Raw genomic sequence first — 21561 nt, forward strand, 5'->3', positions numbered from 1 at the left:
TAAAAAGGTATATTTAAAATAAGTGATAATTTCAAAAGCGCATTTTTGAAAGATTAATAAAAATTTACCAAAATATCCATTTTCGAAAGATTAATAAAAATATTTGTTAAAATAAGATCCTTATTGTATAATTATTAATTAAACAGAAAAGTGAATATAAAAAAAACGCGATCTATGCTAGTAAATAAGAGAATACTGCGTCATTCGAAATAGTGCGAGGAAGTAGTGTGAGCTAATAATAAGTCAGACAATCCTACAAATTCTGCTCGCCATCGATAGCAGTTAACGAGATTTAATTGATTAAAAGTTTTATTATTATTATCTCTTAATAGTGTCCTTAATAGCATTGTTAGTATAGTAATGTTCATAAATAGTATTCATAATCTTTAGGTGCAGTAGTATGAGACAACATTAAGTCAAACAGCTATGCCCACTCGCTATGTATTGAAATTAAAATTATAAAATCTCTGCTTTTTCATAAATAAAAAAGCACTTTAACACTTTGTACCTTCCTATCAAATAGAAAAGCATTAAATTACTGATAAATGCTGTCGTAATTTTTATATTTTATTTATAATTTGCATTTTTATATTTTTATATTTTATATTTAAATTTTTAATTTTTATATGTCCAACCAATTGTAGGATGCACTCATAACTTATATCATTATGTAGCAACAACTATGAAAAAAACTGAATAAATTTTAATTAAAGCAAAGTTAGAATAAATAAAAATAAAAAAAATTTTTTCTAGAAATACGAGCGGAATATATCACTTACAAGTAACTGTGCCACCGCTCGGGAGAGGTAGTGGGATGGAGTTCAATCGGATAACGTTGAAATTCTTTTTTGATAGCTCCTGTTGGCTGCTACGTTTTGTAGTGACAGTAGAGCTCTCCTGTAGGGTTGTGCTGCGCTGCTCGACAACGTGTTGATTTTGTTTCTGCCGTGTTTTGCGAGCTCGTTGAGTTTTGTGGGTGCTATGTTCCCGATACTCCTCGGATGCCTGGAATGTCATTGAAATTGAAAAACTAGTTAACGACATTCACATCTACAGTATCTTTTCGCCAATCATAGCCACTTTAGACTACAAATAATTATAAATTTTTGATGGAACAATTTACTATAGAATAATTTACATTAAATGTATTCTTTAAGTACGTGAATGAACTGCATTTCAGTAAAGTACATTAGATAGAAATTTTTTTTTATAAAAATGCAGACTCAAAGTTATTAATAAAAATGTGAGTGATTGGATTACGACGTGAAGATGTGTTTCTGGCGACAATGGATCGCGATATCGCACGATCGATATTTTGGTGCTGGAGAAATGCCAAGTATTAGAACCTTTTGTTTTTTTTACAGAGTGCTAATAAAATTCTTGCGAAATCTTTTTAGGAAAAAGGAGTGCAGGAATTTTCGAAATCGGGGGAGATGGTGTATGTTACATCTCATTACGATAGAATCTACGTATTTCGATGCTGGTCACAAGCCAAAGTGCGATGCGTGTAAAGAATTTATTATGTAACCACATTTGAATTATTGCAAAATTCGTATCATCACAGGAAGCCTGCATCTATAATGAATTCGCATTAAAGCAATCGCGATTCCGCTGCAGTTAGTTCTGCTGTATAAATCACAAGTTACATTTAAGTTCAGTGGATTATGTTGTTGCAATAACATTTAAATTATGGATTTAATTATAAAATAAAGCAAAGTTTAAATACATCAATATAACTTTAATAAATAGACAACAGTTCTGGAAATTATATATTTTCTCATGGCTTGTAAACGTAAAAAAAATAATATTATATTAGAGTTTAAAACTGGATCAATTACTTAATTTATCAAATTAGAAAAGAGAAATTTTGAGAGAAAAAATTGTTCCTGAAGATACGTAATAATGTGACATTGTTTATAATATCAAAACTGTTTAATATATCTCGTATATTATATATATTAATTGTAAATCTTATTATATATTTTATTTTACAAAAACAAATTTTATTCTTTACAGTTATAAATATGTATGCAAGAACCTGTTCAAGACAATCGAATTCCGTAAACTGTCGCTGTCAATTAAGAGGTACGAAATATTATATATACGAAGCCTGTTGATCATCGAGACGCAATATTGCAGCTGAAACCAAAATTAGCTTTCGGGGAGATACTGAACATGATACATAAATAGTCGCTTTCATGGTGCAAAATGCGACACGATGATATCAAAATAATATTATTATAAAATATTCTTTCCCTAATTCTTACGAGAGAAAATACAAATAATGAAATAGAAGAAATGGAGAAATTGAATAATCTATTTTTAAAATTTTTGTTTAAAAATATAATTTATACATGATTCTATATAAATTATACATATATAAAGGTAGAAGATTATAATTACATATAATAAGGATTCTAGTATTCTAGTATATAGTATACCAAAAACTATTTAATCATCTTGGATTAGATATTATACACCGACATGTATAACGTTTCGCTATTTCCCCCTTTTAATTTTTGTTTAAATTCTACAAAAGTAGATATGTTAAAGCATTTTTTTAATTTATTCAATACTGTGTATTGATGATGCGCAACCCTTTTTTTAAGGATTATTTTTAAAGAGCATTTTTTTTTCAGAAATAAGTAAAATCTTACGGGCCACATAATGTTTATTTTATTTGCATAAAATAAAAAATATGATTTTATATTTTCGGCTATGAGCCGGCGAGCCACAAGAAATTCACAAGTAAGCCGTATGCGACCCGCGGGCCGCAGGTTGCGCATCACTACTGTATATTACTGTTATTAATTTGAATAAATTGCAAAGAAACTTAAGTAATTTATAGAAAATGAGACGTTATTATTTAGTCAGCTATATGAGTAATAAACTATTCAATTGATAGTTTGTCGCGATGACTCACTCGTATCACTCACTCAGTCCGCAAACGATTGCGATCGACACAAAACCGGCGCCATACTCTAAGCCTCCCGGAGGACCGCGGGCTTTTCCTCTCCCTTTATAAGGAATTGCTTGATTGATTGTGTGGATTGCGAATTCGCGTACCTAACTACTAACTACCAGATATCGGCTTCACCGATTTACGAGGAAACGCCCAGCTGCGTCGGTGGCCGACACGAAACTCGCGCCTCTCTCTCTGCTATCCAAGTAGTAATTCCGGGCACAATGCTAAATTTCATGTACTATAATAGATGCCCAGCCCCCACTCGTACACATTACAAAAGAATTAAAGAGTACAAAGCACAATGTGGATGCCATTGTGCTGTCTATAAATCTATAAATCAATTCGTGGATCATTGAAGACATTATTATAGGAAATTGATTTTTTAATAATCTATGTGATATATTTCTAGATTTCTCCAAAATGGGGAATTTACGACTCAATATCATATAGAGTAATAAATAGATAATTGAATCATATAATTCCATATAATCGAAATATATAACAAATAAAATGTCAATACTTTAAATATACTTAATTAAATGTTTACTATTAAATAACAATATATAAAATCATCAAAATTGATAACACAGTCTGCAATATTTTATATACATCATATAAAATTGCGAATCTCAGATCCGCTATCGTAATATGCATCCAGACAACAGTAAATTTGGATAAATCCCAAATACAATGTCATGTTTTTGTTTACGACTAGTTCAGTTATATTAAACTGACATCAGAGTAAGAGATTCACGGTTTTCTTAATGCCCTACAAAGCGTCTGCAATTATTTATGCACCTTTCGCTTGGACGTGCATCATTTTTTAAATCGTGACATATTATATGTAAAAGAATTCTTCATTTTTTGACAAAATTAATTATACAAAAAGATATGAAAAATAAAGCACCGATTTTCATTTATAAATGATTAAAAAATGCGAAAATTTTTACAATTATTTTAGAACTTAATACCGATCCTGCAAAACGAGAAATAATAGCAAACGTCGGCGCCAGCCGTCAACAGGAATGTGTCGCACAAAGTCACCGTTGTAAATCGTGGCACGGGGTTTAATTTAACTCACGGTATTAATTCACTCCCCCGTCTCCCTTGGCCACCCACTCCGTTTCTGCTTATAAATTTGGGGAAGCTTGACTCGCACTCGAAATAGTCTAGGAGCTCTCAGTGGAGGATAGACGGTATCGAGATACGTATTGGATTTCAATATGGATCGTAGTTTTAATATGGAGAATATGATTAATATGTTCCAAGAATATAGACATCTTACCAGATGTCATCTTATTAGACAATAGATCGATCGCTAAACACGTTGTACATTTCTGAATATTATTTATGCGCGACAGTCACGAAGAATTATGACGCGTGACGCGACCTGTCACTTTACTGTGCAATTCAAATTTCTCTTGATGTAAAATAATAATTTTGTCTTAAATGTGTTGTCTTAAACTATTTCCATCAATCGTGAATTGTAAAGTAAAAAAATTATTTTACGTTTTCCTAATTTTAAAATATTTATTAAAATATTTTTTATTTTCAGATGCGTATATAGTAAAAAAACGCGAAAAAATAAATAAATAATTTAGAAAGCGTAAAGTTATTATTGAAACTGTATATCAAATAATAAAATGTAATAATTAGTAAAATTTTTAAGAAATAATTTATGGTTTCTCAAACTATTCTACTGTTGGAAATAGAATATGTGGTTGACTATACATATATCTATAACAAAGATGTAAAATTGAAAATGGCACTTTAATCCACATGAACTAAGAAATGAAAATCACCTATCTTGAAACAATTGACACTTCTCGAGCATTGAAGTTTAGTGAGTTAATTGGACAGGTGTCACAAAACGATACGGTCGCATGAATATGCAAGCATTTATATCACCGGCATGGATCGTGTTCCAACTCATCGCGTTTCTCTTCGCGTCGAGATAATTAGATTTCAAAGCAAAGCAAACCAACGACAAGTCAAATTTGATAAAGATGAAGATGGAAAATATAAATTTTCTAAAATGTAAGAGAAAGTAGAAAAAAAAATTTTTTTTTAACGATCTTTACTTGGAAAAAAAGATATCTGATATAATATATTATATATATATATATACACAATATATATAATATATGTACAATAATATACATATAATATATATACAATATATATAATATATGTAAGTTTTTTCTTACTGATAATCAGTAAAGAAAGTCATCCGATTTGAATAAACAGGCGAACAATGTCCGACTGTAAGGTATATATCTGTTTGTATTAATACATGCTACAAATATGTAATAAGTAAAAAGATTTAAAAAATAATATTTAATTACGTTTATTTATTATAAAACATAAGTAGAAAAGATTGAATTGGTCAAAAAATATGAAACGATGTATTTCTGATTGTATTCCCATATAGCACAGATCTTCAAGAAACGTTCTGAAAGATATCCTGAAATCATTCCAACGTCTTGAGAACGTTCCCACGAAGATCTCTAGGATAAAGTGTGCTTTTTGTATGGGATTATTATTTAACTCATTTTCAATTACGAAATGTTCATATTTCGAAAGGAAAAGTTTTCGATGTTTACAGAATTAGATTAGATAGTTTTTGGTTAAACATCATGTGGATTAATGAAAGTTCTTCGTGACTCTCCACTTTTAGCAGGTTAATGGCGTTCCAGCATTTGCGATCGGAGGCACTCTGGACCACTTGATGACGGCAGCACTCACACGCGTGCGCACAGATGCACATGCATACACATACACACAGTTGATCTGTAAGATGGGAAGGGATGTGCAAAGATAGAGAAGATATAGCGAGAGATAAAGATGTATGCATGTGTGTGTTACTTGGAACGGAATTCGTGTTACAGCGCGACGTGTGATGATGGGCGGTCCATGTGATGATAGGCGAGGATTTGTGCGATAACGAGCCGGCGGATGCGGTCCCGATGAGTCTTCGCAGTGGACTGTTTCACTGGAGACTACGCGACAATATCCTGCGGTACGTGTTGCCTCTATAGTTAGATACACCTCGCGCCCCACCCACCCGGGGCTCGTCGTCGACGAGAGCACCGGGCATCCGGATCGTCATCGGAAAGACGATTACGAGGAAGCTTCACGTATCATCACCCTTTGTCTTACGACTTTTCAAAGGGAACCGATTCACAAGAGAAAATATTTAAAAACGAAGTTACAAGACGCATCCGTCGTTCCGTTCTTAGATCTTGTGTTAAAAACTGTTAATTGATTACAAAAATATTAGTATATTTTTGAACATTAAACTTAAAAATTGATTTCTAAATTCATATTCATCATACATTGTTTCATAGAAAGAATTTTGGAAACACTAAATAATATTGAAATGCGGTAATTTTATTAGCGTTTTACAGTCTAACTCCTTGTAATTATTTTGTATTTTACTAGATGGACCTGGCATATTTGCCGAAACATTTTACATTATAAATACACATGAAGAAAATTTAAGAATTTCTTAATATGATACATATAATTTAAAATAGCAATTAATTTAATTTAAAAAGTAACAAGAATATATAAAAATTGTAAATATCTTTTTAAAAACTTTCAAACAATTTTCAAGAAAGTTTTAAAAAATTATTTTATTTATAGAAATTTTAATTTTTAATTAATTTTTTATGATTGATCATCAAATGTACATTGCTAAGTAAAGAATTTCACGTAAACTTCAAACATCGTTAGTTTTTTATACTAATTTTGTACAAACAAATATTAAAAGATGATTTCGCGAGAGAGATTATAAAATATTGTAATTGCTCACTGTGAAGGTATAGAATCCATCAGGCACCGGTTGACCGCCAAATTTAATGCTAAGGGTGTAGTCTCCCGCATCAGCAACAGTATAGTAAATGTTGACTGTGCCATCGCCGTTGTCTTCTATGTCAATGTCAACGACTTCGCTGAAATCACAAACCGAGACGTTATTATTCACAGATTGAAATATAGAACGGAGATCCATTCAAGAAATGTTCGTGCATGCCGCATATTTTCATGACGCCACTGCAACTTCATTCAGCAATAAGTTCTGTAAATACTAAATGCTTTCACGCGCGCGATTCCATTCTCAATTGTTTAGATTTTTTAATCTAAAGTAAGAAATTTAAGAAAAGCCCTTTTCTTCAAAAACTCTTTTTCGTAATAAAAACTAAATTTAAATTCTACATTCGTGTATCTATAGCAATGAAAAATGTGGATTAATGACAGTAATATAAAAAAATATTTTAAAGTTCTACTGAGAAATGTTTTTGTAACATCTAGATCACGTAATTATACATTTGAGTACTTTTCTTCTTCATAAAAAAAATTTTATTTTTTATGAAAATCAACATTCGTAGAATGTACAAAATAAAATCGGATAATAAATTACATTTATATGATATTTTCACGTACTGCATTAAACTGTAAATTATTATTAACTGTTATGACACAGTCGTGTAAAATATAATTGTAAAATTGTGTTTATTATAGGAAATACCAGACATATATAATATGACATCTTATCATTTTGTACACTTGGAATAAAGAATTTGGCCCGTTTTAAAGTGTCTTTTCGACAGAAGACACTGCCAACTCGAACAACACAGAATATCACAAATGAATTATGAGGTAGCAGCTGTGTACACTACTGCACTGTCAGCATTCAAAATGCATTTATAGTCGAATTGATTAGAGTTGTGACAATCTTTTGGAGGGCACGCGCTCGATTACGCATAAAAGCACGCGATATGTAGAATAGAAAATGCACGTGTTCTTTAGAAAATATCCCGAAATATTCACGAAGGACATAATCGTAAAGATGCATAGCATTATAACGTCTATCTACATTATAACTCTCTTGATTACAAGAAATCTAAAAAGTCTTAAATAGTAATATAATTATTTTTTTATATGTAGGATTTATCATTTAATTGTGTGTCATAGTAATGTAATGAAAATCATGTCTTAAACTTTGTTAATTTCTTAGATATTTTTTCTGATATTTATATAAATGTGGTACTTTCATATAAGAGTGTAATATATTTGAGTAATAGCTTGCAATTCTTTTCAATATGTTAGAAAATTTTCGCTGAGCAGCTATGTGTCAAATAAGACTGTGAAGTTAAATTTAATTCAAATCCAACTCAACTGTCACCATAAAACAAATGGATGAGCAAATGTCTGAAACAAAGTTTTACTACGAAATTCGCCAAAGTGATTAAAGATAGTATGTAAAGTGATCTATAGTTTGGCATCAGTTGTGACAATTAGAAAAGTATGTGCAACGTTATGTAATTTATTAATCTGGCGATAATCTAATTACAAACGCATGAGTATGATATAACTACACTGAAAAAAATTCACTAAATCAATTTTAATACATATTTTTTTAAATAGTACATATTAAATAAATATTTACTTACAGTAAATAAACATTTAGTCAATAAAATAATAATTTAATCAAATTAATGATTTTTGTGTTAAATAAATATATATTTAGTAAATATATTTACTTAGAACTATTCAAACAAATATATTTATTAAAATTTAGTATTTTTAGTGTAACTTCAAAAGACGCGGATATTGCACAAAAATAATTTTCTCATTTCTGTTAGCAATGGAGCATCGTTGCTGAAAAATATATATCTGTATATATATTATTGTGAAATCAATCCTGTTTCCTAAATAATCATTCCTCTTGATTCGTCTGCTGTCGACGCCAAGTTTTATTAAAAGTATATTTCGCTTTCAAATTAAACCAAACCGACGTTTAATTTCAATGTTAGATATGGTAGTCGGTAATGTCGGCATAGTCACTACGTGCGACTGGCCGAAGATTCACGACGATCCACTTATTATCACCTCGTACATGACGTTCACCATGGCAACGTGCCACGATCCTGAATCCTACCGGATTTGTTACACGATTTACCGTCGATTAGTCATGCCGTTACACTCCAGATCTAATCCCAATATACTATTGTAAGTCAGAAAAATGTCATTTAATTGCAAACAATATAACATATCAAGAAGTGCACTATTTATTCAGAAAAATAATTTATTATGATAATTAGAATTTGTAAAATAAAAAAATTAAATAATTATGAAAAGAATACAAAATGTAATAATATAATTTTGTATATAAGAAACATATAATACAATATTACAGAAGAATGAAATAATAATTTATTATAATTTTAATTCTTCAATATTTATACATCGAGAAATCGAGAAAGATATAACAGTAAGAGATCTTTCTCAAGTTCGTCTATAAATTCAAAATAAATAAGTCGCGATGGCGCGACGTATTTAAATTTAAAATAAGATGGAATTTTTGTCTGGAAGCTTGGTGAAGATCGAAAGATATAAATGCGAAGAAAATGTAAAAATATGATCCGCCTTCATGTATACATATATCCCAAGATTATTCGTAGTTAGGTATAAAAGTTATAACGTGCAAAGAATATTGTTATTGAGAAATATAATAAAAAGATTTTGCGAAGAATTTAATAAATAGAAAGCATGAAAGGATTAGAATTTGTCTATCAGTTAGTATTTCTTATAGAAATAAATGAATAAAAGCATAATTACATAATAAAAAAAGTATTCAAACTGCATAGACCAATAATAGAGTTAAGTTTAAAATAAAATATTTCTGATCAATTAACACATATAGTATCCATAATTTCAATCATATATATTTTTTCCAATATTTGATATTTTTCTAAAAAGCAATATTTCTTAAACATATTCTAATTATAAATGACAAAAAAATTAAAGAATATTTGTGATTTATATATACATAATGACAAATTAAATCTCAGATTTTAAAAGAAGAACGAATATGAGAACATTTTGGTAACTGCGAGAGTAAATTTTAAAGGTTCTCGCAATGTCTCCTCTCTCTGATTCATCTTCTCCGAAATAGTCAAATTTAAATCGGAGCGAATCGCGCGGATGCTCACCTTCCGGTAGTGGAGCGGATGCGGCAGGTCACTGCACCGCGGCCTGCATTTTCAGTGTCCACGGTAATGCAGTACTCCTCGCCCTGAGCCAAAGTGTGCTGAATACCTTCTTTAATTTTACAATTGTTCGCCGAGCCGATGGACGTGCTCTGCACGGTCACCGGGCTGTTCGGCACTTCCTTACCGCCGTATTTTACATTGACCTTGTAGCGACCGCAGTCGTCCGGCAGATAGGTTGCCTTGTACTTTCCGTCGCCGAGATCCTGCACTACTACCTTACGCGGCACTTGATCTGGTCCCTGAAAGAAGAATTCAGGAAGGCATTAATTGCGAAAATATGGATAAGAACAATTGTTCATATTTTTAACTTGTTTAATTATTTGCGAGTCACTTAGTATGTAGATCAATATAAATCTTTCTTATAAGAGTAATCAAATTAAGTTGTAATTTTTAGAACTATCTATATTGCTCGTTACGATCGTTACAGCCACGACACTGATTATATTTGCGTTCAAATCGAATATAATAATAAATACGATTGACTGCTATGATGATTGGTAAAAACGAAAGTTCTGATTGGTGTATATACATATAACTAGGGACAATTTGGACAATTTATCAAGGTACGAAAATATAATAGTAGGTCAACTTTTTGGTGATATTAAAAACATACACAATACATTTAAACCAGCAAAGCAGCTAAACTGTTTGCCGAGCAGTTGAATGTGATTGATTGAATCTATAAGAAAGACCCAATTATGTTCAATTGCTCGATGAACAGGTTAGATGTTTTGCTAGTTCTTGAATCTATATCTAGTATCTCATATATCTTGATTTATGTGCTTTTCCATCACACATTTTATTACAATTTGAAAGGAATAGCTTAGTCTTGTATAATCTTTATACGTTTTCTTATTTTGTACATATCGTGTATTAATACAAATTAATGAACATCTAATTTTTGTGTTAAATTATGTAATTACATAATTTTAAATACCTATTAATAATTATAAAGTTCAAATATGTTCAGATATAAAGGTTAAATCAATTTTAATTGTCAATTTAATACATACAATATATTTTTATAAATGTACAATAATATAAATATTTTATAAAATAAATTTGTCGAACATTTTTGTTGTATCACCGATACTGTGAGTGAATAAAACAATAAAATTATTATATTTTGAAGACTTTGTTATAATTAAAAATGAAAGAAACTGAAAATTTCTGTAAAAGTAATTGAATTCTAAAAGGATGATTATTACTTCATTTAGAATATCATTCAACACTCATGTTTTTGTCAATGAGATACTATTTAATAAGAATTCAAGATGTCAGATAACTGTTTTTTTATAATAGTTTCACCAGCATCCATGATTTATTGTAGGCTTTCAAAATTATTTAAAAAAATTCATTTAGAAAAAGTTTTATAATCTGTAATTTAATTGTGTTTTATTCTTGATAGTTTTGATACGAAACAATATTTGTGAGAACCTTTTATACATTTATCTGAAAAAAAAAAAAAAAAAATGAATTATTTTTAATAATATTAATAAGTTTAAGCTATTAAAAAAAAACAAATTTTGTTTCGTCATTCGAAATCAAATATGCAAATATAGAATATTAAACGCTTGATACAAAATAGAAATAGAAAGAAATAAATTAGCAATGAGAGTCAAGCGCGATAATTGATACAAAACCCTTTGCGAAACCCTATACACTTACCACAACTTGCACTTCAAGATCGCCGTAACCAGCATTAGAAGTGTCCACGATGAAGTCAATCGGGAAGGAGGCAGTGCAAAAGGGCGCTACCCCAGGACCCGACAAAGTTACCTTGTTTGGCTCTACGAAAGGCAGAACTTTCACATTGAACGGACTGCCGTTGATGTCCTCGTTATCGAAAGTAACATCAAGTCGCACGTTACTTCCGACAGGCGGTGGCTGATATGTCACCTCGTACAGGCCGTCACCTTTGCTCTGGATCTGAGACTCCTGTCCTAACCTAGGCGTCATGCATACTTTCACCGGTGCCTGTATGTCGCATTTTGATGCGTCTACCGTGAATTTGGCGGGCACACCTTCGCGTGCCATGTGCAGACCGGGTCCATAAGCGATCACACTCTTTTTCGGCGATATAACTTTGATCTTGAATGGCGAACCGGGTATGCTCTGTTCAGCAAATTTAATGTCGATTTCGTAGTCACCAGGTTCCTTGGCAACGTATTCGACATCGCAGGAACCATCCCATTGTTCCCTGGCTTCCGCACTGACCTCTCCGTCACCCGTAATCGACACACCCAAACCACCATTGCCAGCCCCTGAAAGAAGATCGCATACATGCTATTTCTTCCTACCTTCGCTACATAAAAATATTTCCCCCTCTTCTGGGTGATAATTATTATGTTCTAAATTATACAATTTGTAGGTAGTATAAAATTACAGCATTTTAAGAATTTGATCGAATTATTGGTTTACAGACCTTTAGTCTCCACCGTAAAATAGTTTGTTTTTTCCGTAATGCCTTGCTCCAAACCAGGACCATATGCACGGCACTTGCTGGGATCGGAGGCGCGTTGTACGTTGACAGAGAATGGTGAACCCGGGATGGGCATGTTGTCGTAGAGAATGTCGATGGTGTAGCAACCCTCCTCGAAAGGCGTGTAACTGACGCAGTAGGTGCCATCACCCTGGGGGATGATGAGCTTCTCGGTTTTACCGCCACTGGGATTATTTATGATACAGGACACCTTACCGTCGTCAGTCTTCGACTTGGTGATGTCTCTCGTGTCTATCGTGAATGACGTTTGCTTGTTCACGAATAATCCTGTAAAACGCGATAACACGACATGATTAAATGAAAACGCTCGAATGCTTTTTTTTTAATAAATGCATCTAATATACACATACATAAATGAAATAGTAATATTTTTTAAAATTAAACTTTGTCATTCTAAAAAATTATATATCTTAAATTATATATTTGTTTCATGCGTAAAAATTCGAGATTGATACTTGATGAGATGTAGTGAAGTATTTTTATAATACACAGAAAGACTAAAGTATTTAAAAATTTAGCTAGATATAGATTTGTAAAACAATTTTGTTGGATATCGAAATAATGGTGTAGGATGCTTAAGAATGATGAGCAATGCTGCAAAAAATTTTGACATTCCAGTAACAAACTTGAGTGTTTTATATAATTATTTTGATGATCCAATATATAAAATTATTTTTAGACCTGTATCTGACTAAACTTTTAGATACTTCACAAAAACTGTTCTTTTAATATAGAAACTGTAGATTTCTTCGAAATATCAAATTTTATAATAGCGAAAATATATATTTGTAGTCTTGTATTTTTAATTTAGCCTAATTTCTTAACAGATTGAAATTTGACATAAAATAGTAATATGAAATTGTACATATCTTTAATAAAATTTAATATTAAATTTATCAAACCTACTTTTATATTATCTACTAAACCTCGTAACAAATTTAGAATAGATGTATAATTTTCAAATATATTTCTACAATATTATGTTCCTGACCGTTTTTGTGATTTAATTAAACATCTATTTGTTTTAAACAATACATAGTACCTAATTTAATAAATTATTTATTAAAATGACAATGCATAAGCGCATTGCAAAACGTAATTGCAGTCTCTAAATGATTAACACAGAACAAATCATAATAAAGTATAAGATTATTATTTGTGGCATATATGTTAGATTTTAAACTGAAAATGAGGCCATGCTCGTAGAAAGAAATAAACTTAAATTATTGTTTCGTACATACTTTTTACAAACATGCCCTCTAGTATTCTTCAAGCTCATTCAAGTGTCTTACAATAAGTGTATATGTTAAAATATGGTTACAATCGGAAAATCCAAAGCAGGGAATGTCATGATAACCAACGATAAAAGTGCAATCATGACACACATGCATCGCAACATCAACGCGTCTCAGAATAATTATCGGGATTTTCTAATCTTGTTCTATCGACAAAAATATATTCCTCGTCGTAGTCGCAACGAGTTTGTCTCAAGATCAAACCACAACATTCGTGCAACTTGAAAAATTCATTTCATATGCACGAATATCTAATGTGTGCATGTTCCTTGAAAGTCAATACGAAATCTGGACGATCGAGAAACCTTTCCTTTAAAAGCATTCCTACAAAATCCCGAGACGCGTTAAAAAACTCATCACGCAAATTAGAGACGAGCAGGTCACAGAACACTTTCTCAATTTCCAATCGCAAAACGATCTCCGTGCTGACGTCCTTAACGGTACCGTGTGGCTGGATGCCGTTCCCGCTGACTCTGATTTTGGATAGGTCCGCGTCCGGTACGACAATGGCCTGGAAAGGCGAGCCCGGCACGTGTTGTTCGTCGAAGGTGATGTTGATACCGTAGTCGCCGGTCTCAGTGGGCAGATAAGCGACGGAGCAGGTGCCATCGCCGTTGTCCCTACAATTTATCGCGGCTTCGCAAGGACCCTCAACGGTTACGCCGAGACCACCTTGGCCAGCTCCACGCGTGTCGATCACGAACTCGGCCGGCTTGTTCACCACACCGTGGGAGAGACCAGGTCCCGAAGCGCGCACCTTGCCCGGATCAGAGCCATGAACGCAGGTCAGCCGGTACGGCTGATTCGAGAACTGATTCCCAGCAGATACTCGCCTAGCTCGGTAGGGGTAAAGTTAACCAGGTAGCCTTCGTGAGTCGGCACCACGTGCGCCTTGACCCGATTGCCGGATGGAGTCGTGATCGCCACCTGGAAGTCCGCCGCCCTGCCCGCCTCCTGCGTTATCACGCGGAATTGCTGCAGGCTGTTCACCGGGGCCGCTGCGAGGACGTTTGCGGGTTCTCGTGGTGAGCCGCGATGCATTTTTCGCTTGTGCTTGCGCGACGGGACGACTGCCCGTGAGCAACGAACGGACGTCGCGCCGACTTGCTGGTGAAATTATCATTGATTCTCGTCGAAGAGATGAGATTGAAGAAAAATTGAATAATCCTCTCTAAAACTTGTTGAGTGAATTGTCACTCTGAAGAGTAAAATTTCACTCTTCGAAGTGATATTCTACTCCAAAAAATTTAGAGGATCAACTATACGTGCAAGCATGATCGAGAGATTTGGACGATTAATTGTAATATGTAGTTTACGATCAACACACTCACCAGCAAGTGACGGCCGGACATTCGTTGCGCAAAGCCTACCATAACGTTAGATTTCAAATACTGGATATGCATCAAGTTGTGAGAGAAAACCACTTGCTACATACATAAGCCCACAATGCGCGTGTAAATTAGGCAGAGCGTATTCCAAATAGAGGATCTCCCATGGTTACGAAACTGATAACGTGTCTTAGTTAAAAGTGCATTCAGTTACAATAAATATATTATCCAGCGTGCAGAAATAATTATTTGTTCTTTATTATTATGTCAGTCTAATTATGTTGCAAATCCGAAAAATAATCGACACTGAGATAAAATTTATTTAAATACATATGTATTATTCCAACATCCGACTTTGATTGTAAGTGGCACTTTTCTCTCTCTCTCTCTCTCTCTCTCTCTCTCTCTCTCTCTCTTATTTCGTTGATTTATTTACTTTCTAAAACTTTTAGAATGAACTGTCACTCTAGAAAGTAAAATCTCATTCTTAAAGATTGAAAATTAAGCCACTCTTTTTCATGACTGGGTCAATTCACCCTTTAGAGTAAAATTCCACTCCAAAGAATTTAGAGAGCATATGGTAGCCTTGATTCTAACTCATTATTAATTATTTATTATTCCAGAAATGTATATTGATTTTTCTTGGACGCATTGCTATTCGCTTCGAATTTTATCGTGACACATTCAATGTTAAGAGTTGCCTTCCTTCCAGGTAAAGTCACATCGAAGGAGCAACGCGTGGAGCATCGAAGTGCAATATTTTTAGACGAAACGCGAAATTGTGTGCGTGTCAACTGTGGGGAATTCGCGAGCGCCGTTATAAATAAAACATCGGTTCGCGCTGGTTCGCGCTCCAGCAAAACATCTATCCGAGGGGAGACCTTGGTAAAATATATTTCGAAAATCTAGGCTAGATACACGCATCATGGTAACGCCCCGGGAAATGTTCCCGAAAAAAATATCAGCCATATGCCATGAGACGAGAATTATCTTCTCAATGACCGCTGGAAGGAGCGCGATTTTGGCACGATTCATTTTCGAAATAATGCATTGCTGATACATCTACCCAAGTGCAAGATCTTATTTTAATCATAAAATTAATTGCACTCTTATTACTCCTTCTCTAACCGCGCTTAACAAATTACTAAATTAAAATGTACAAGAAACATAAAATTTTTATTATGAGAGAATTATTTCACTCAAACCAGATATATAACGCAATCTATAACGATAAATAACGATAAATGTCTTTGATTATTTCTTGTTAATAGTCTATTTAATCTCCAAATTCCTTAGGGTGAATTCTCACTCCACAAGAATGAAAATTCTCTATCATTTTCGAAAAAGAGTAGCTAAATTTTCACTTCTTTGGAGGGAGATTTCATTCTTTTGGAGTGACATTCACTTCAAAGAATTTAGATACTACACTATGCATGTACTCGTATTACATTATTAATTAAATTAATTTATAAATCCAACATATTGTAGTAATTAAAAAAATAAAATAATATTATATTTTACTCAATATGTATTATAAAAATTAGAATAATAATAAAAGGCTACTTATCAAAACACGCTATCAAGTTTACTATCATTTTAAACGATGCGATATTACGTTTAAGAGTATTCAACTATTGTCCCAGTTTCGTGAGACAAAATGTTGCATATAATATCTTGGTTTGAGCATATATATGTGATTAGTAACACATCTAATTAAATCTGATTTTAAATAAACCGATAGCGTACAGTAATCGAAATATTAGGCAACACTTAAAAAATTTGCAGTAATTGTACTCACTTGGTGCCAGACCATCCACTTTAACCTTGGACACGTCCACATGAGGCTGAACGTTGACTTTAATGGGGCACTGAGGTACCTTCAATCCGCCATAGTTGAGATTCACCGTATAGTTTCCTGGCTGTGGGGGCATGTAGTCCACGACGTACGTGCCATCCTCATTATCCGTTAACGAAATTGGAAGTTCTCGGCCTTCAGGATTCAGCATTTTAACGTCCAATTTACCGGGGCCAGCCTCGCGACAGTCGACGTTGAAATGTGTGGGAACATTAGATTTCACACCTTTCTCAAGACCGGGGCCAAAAGCGGAGACCATAGCAGGATTCAAGGGCGAAGCTATCTTAACTCTGTATGGAGATTTCTTCGTTGCCACTCCGCCATAATTCACCTGAAGAAAAAGATATCTTTAAGAATAATGTTATACAGTAGAGATGCTTATTTTTTTCTAGTACCTATACTTATAAATAGATACAATTTTTGTGTACCGGTACCTATAGTTACGTATAGTTTAATTACTTTTTAGATAATACTTTTTCCTGTACTAAATGCACGTTCAACGCGCGGACATGTTAAACTTACTTGCATAGAATATTTACGTATATAAAATGCATATATAACACATAAATATTATATGTGCGGATACATGAAATCATAAATGCCTATTTATTCTGAGTTTTATGTTAATAAATAAAAGTACTTGTACCTAAGTATTTGAGATACTAGATAAAATACCTATACTTAGGCATTTTATTTTTCTAATACCTGTATATATCTTAGTGTATACGTCTTTCAAAGTATCTATATCTGTACCTTATAGGTGCTAAACACAAAGCACCTTGCATAACACTGTTTAATCAAATTAAACTGAAACTTCATAAGTCACGCTTTTATTAAGTATTTCAATATAATATTTTTGAGATTTCTACGGATATTTTTTTTTAAATTACAAGGTTTGCGAAAACCTAAGGTAAGCTCGTAGTTAATCTTAACAATATTTTATACAATATTTTGTGTATTTATTTTAATTTGACTTTAGAACTGAGATTTTATTCTGCTTAAAAAATTCACCCTGACTACTTTAATTTTTTCTGACTATTCAAAAAAACAGCATGTTTCAAGGAATCATCACAAACAATAAGCAGTAAAAGTTCGATTCAAGATTTTAGAAATCAATATTCTGGAATTGTACCATCACAACATGCGGGGAGTTAGATATAGGTGTGTAATATGCTTGAACAGTGCCATTCCGGTTGTCGCCTAATCTAAGAGGAACTTCTTTTCCAAGAGCATCTTGAATAGCAACTTCCAGAGCCGCCTGACCGGCTTCTCTCGCATCAATCGTAAAATTCGTCGGTTCGTCTTTGGCAACACCTTCTGGCTGAATTCCTGGTCCATAAACTTCAACCTATATACAAAGCATATTCGATATCTTTCTTGTCCGAGTCAATAAAAGCAATTATCATTTATTTAGTTAGTACTAAAATTATTGCATGTGAAAACCTGTAAAATCTTATGTTTTTTTATTACATATATATATATATATAATACTATATACAATATTATATATACATTAAAATTTATATTAAAAAAGGTTTATATAAAAAAAAAGTTATATACAAAGAAATGTTAATAGTGAAATGAAGACTCGAATTTACCTTCTCTGGATCAAAATCGGTCTTCGGCGATATAGTCGCGATATAAGGCGATTTAGGGATGTCCTCGTTATCGCAGAGGATATGAACCGCGTATTGGCCCGGCGCGGTGGGCAGGTAAGAAACATCAGCGGTTTCATCGCCATTATCGTTGCATTCTATCTTTGCTTTGGATGGGCCTTCGATGGAGAAACCAAGGGCGCCGGTCTCACCGTTTGTGTTTACTGTAAATTTCGCTGGATGACCGACGACGCCGGTATGCAGACCAGGTCCAAAAGCCTTGATGTTGGACTCCTTATAAGGACCTACATTGACCTCAAAGGGCGACTTAGGAATCTCTCTACCGCCATATGTGATCATTACTACGTGACGCCCTTCCTTAACCGGCGTATAGTGGCATTTGTACGTCGTAGGATCGGTTTTGGACATTCTAGAGTAATTCAATATCGTTGATTAAATCGATAATTAAATTTAAAGCAAAACATCTCGCACAAGATATTCTAACATATTTACTCTATTTTATATTTTTTTTCGTTTTACAAATTTGAATAAACAAAATTTTTATAATTTCATTTATAATTCTTACAATTCTTAATAATTGAGTTTTGTCTCATTAACGTTTTAATGGAATATAGCGTTTTCCCTTTCATTTATGTGTGATTTTTTTCATTAACATATAAAAAATTATATAAAAATAATAAAATATAAAAACAAGAAATATGACATAAATGAAATTTTTTAAGTAACAAAGTGTTTTTACAAACTAAAATAATAAGAACTTACTGCACGGGTTGACTGACGCCTCCCGGGCCGATTATACGAATGTCCGGTACACCCTCACCAGCATCCTTAGTGAGGACAACAAAGTCGGCGATGTCCTGGACGCGGACTCCAGTAGGCAACAACCCTCGTCCGTACGCTCTGCATTTCTTCGCATCGGAAACCGGTGCAATGTTTACGCCAATGGGACTTCTGGGTATGGGTTTGCCGGCAAAGAATATGTTGACGGAATGTAGACCCGTCACTGGCGATACGTACTCGCATCTCCAGACGTCTGGCGAGGTTTGACGCAGTTTTACCGACGTCGTTTTGCTACCCTGTAATAAAATCACATATAAAAATATTTTAATGAAATAGTAAGATTTATTGTAATAATATAATTTAATTATGTATAATAAGAATAATAACAAGCTCTACAGATCCAGATAAATTTGGATTATAACATGACGTTCTAAAGATTTTTAACTGACAGAATGTTCACAGGACGTTTCGATGTTAAGAGACATCATTTTTTACCTGCGGATCTAAGATGATGACTTCAGGCACACCGCGACCGGCGTCCTTTGTAAAGATATCGAAGAAAGTAGGTCTATTCACGACGACTCCTTCCGGTTGCAGACCCGGCCCGCTTGCCGTGACTTTGCTCGGATCACCAGCGTGTCCTTCGACATTAACGGTGTATGGACTCTTCGGGATCTCTCTGCCAGCGAAGAGTACCTTCACTTTGTGCGGACCTTCCATTTTTGGAGTATATGACACAGAATAAGTCAGGTTCCTGTCCTTGTTGAATCTGATATCGACCTTGAAAACGAAATCGAGTCGGCATCATTAAAATATAACGCGAGGAGTAAAAACGGCGTTCCTTCAACTTGTATAGTATATCGTGAAGTTGAAGATTATCTGAATGTATGAATTATACTTGTAGTATAACTCGTACATTCAGATAATACGTAATAGTCCCACGGCACATAAATAGTCATTACATCACACGTGTCCACGTCCTGTGGCGTAATTATCATGATTGCGATAAACATTTTCCGACTTCCGACAATGTGCTCGATAGATTCTGTTGGGGCTATGTACATCTACTTAATATAAAAAAAAAAAATTTTGCAAGTCTGATCCATTTCTAATAAAATAAAAAATTGTCTTTGTTCTTAACAACAATTTTTTGCCATCTTCGATCTTCGTCTTGATAAGCAAATAAATTAAAAAATATTATTAATATTTCTAACTGAAATAAACCAAGCTAGTAACTTTTCAAAATATACTACAAATATAATTTCATAATCCTTTCATAATCCCTTTCATAATAAGCTTAATTACTTCTCGGTAAACATTAACATTACATGAATATTATAATTTCCAACTTACTAATATAATTGTAATATGTAATAGATGTTAGATAAATATTGTATGTAACAGTTAAGTAGTAAATTACATATCGATGTAATATATTATTGTCAATTAATATTTATTAACAATGAGTTACAAAAAAAATTCTCATTTCGGACTCATGAAAGGATCGATTGTAAAAAAATTATTCTCAATCTTTGGAAATATTTAGAATGTAAAAAACTATTCTAAATCTCTCTTTGGAAACAATTTACATAATTCAGACCAATCTTTTAAGGTATCAAAATATTTTATATTTGAATACATGATTCTAACAACACAGATCTCCAGAGAACGTGCGTATATCCTTTGAACATCCTAAGGACATCCTCAGGATGTATCCCGGATAAAGTGTGTTATTAGGGTAAATGCTATTTTAGGGCCTTACCGGTAACTTATTCCCTTTGGGATCATCGACGATAACATCAACGTTACCCTTGCCGGCGGAGAAGGTTTCCACGGTGAAATTGGCAGGAGCACCGACGATTGAACCGGTTGGTTCTATACCGGGACCATAAGCACGTACTCTGCACAAGAAAACACCGTGAGAAAGGACACTTTGCGAGCTGCCAGTCAGCGGCCGCGACGTTGTTACATCAATACGTTAAATAAATCCATTTGCCAGACGGTTACAAGCGTTGCTTTGTGCTATGATGTTGCACGATTTGCGTCGTTCTTTTCAAAAACAAATTTGCAAGCGCGCGACATTTTGCAGACTTGCGGACACTCGTTATCCGGTTAGTTCAATTCGTGAAACTTTCACGTATACACGTATGTACAGCGAGATTAA

The 21561-nt window shown here is 33.3% G+C and overlaps 1 protein-coding gene across 1 annotated transcript in view; it reads right to left on the minus strand.

The window, feature by feature from the left end:
• The window catches only part of cher (filamin A protein cher), a 51653-nt gene that overhangs the window by 13987 nt on the left and 16105 nt on the right, over positions 1 to 21561 (minus strand). The window contains 13 exon segments of the mRNA XM_018506838.1: positions 780 to 1005; positions 6780 to 6918; positions 9961 to 10259; positions 11689 to 12284; positions 12446 to 12790; positions 14263 to 14628; positions 14631 to 14816; positions 16945 to 17332; positions 18134 to 18349; positions 18600 to 19026; positions 19380 to 19693; positions 19893 to 20177; positions 21160 to 21298. Of these exon segments, the coding sequence (XP_018362340.1) occupies positions 780 to 1005; positions 6780 to 6918; positions 9961 to 10259; positions 11689 to 12284; positions 12446 to 12790; positions 14263 to 14628; positions 14631 to 14816; positions 16945 to 17332; positions 18134 to 18349; positions 18600 to 19026; positions 19380 to 19693; positions 19893 to 20177; positions 21160 to 21298 (3926 nt within the window).

The sequence above is a fragment of the Trachymyrmex cornetzi genome, unplaced genomic scaffold, assembly GCF_001594075.2.
Source record: "Trachymyrmex cornetzi isolate Tcor2-1 unplaced genomic scaffold, Tcor1.1 scaffold23, whole genome shotgun sequence".
Lineage (NCBI taxonomy): Eukaryota > Metazoa > Arthropoda > Insecta > Hymenoptera > Formicidae > Trachymyrmex > Trachymyrmex cornetzi.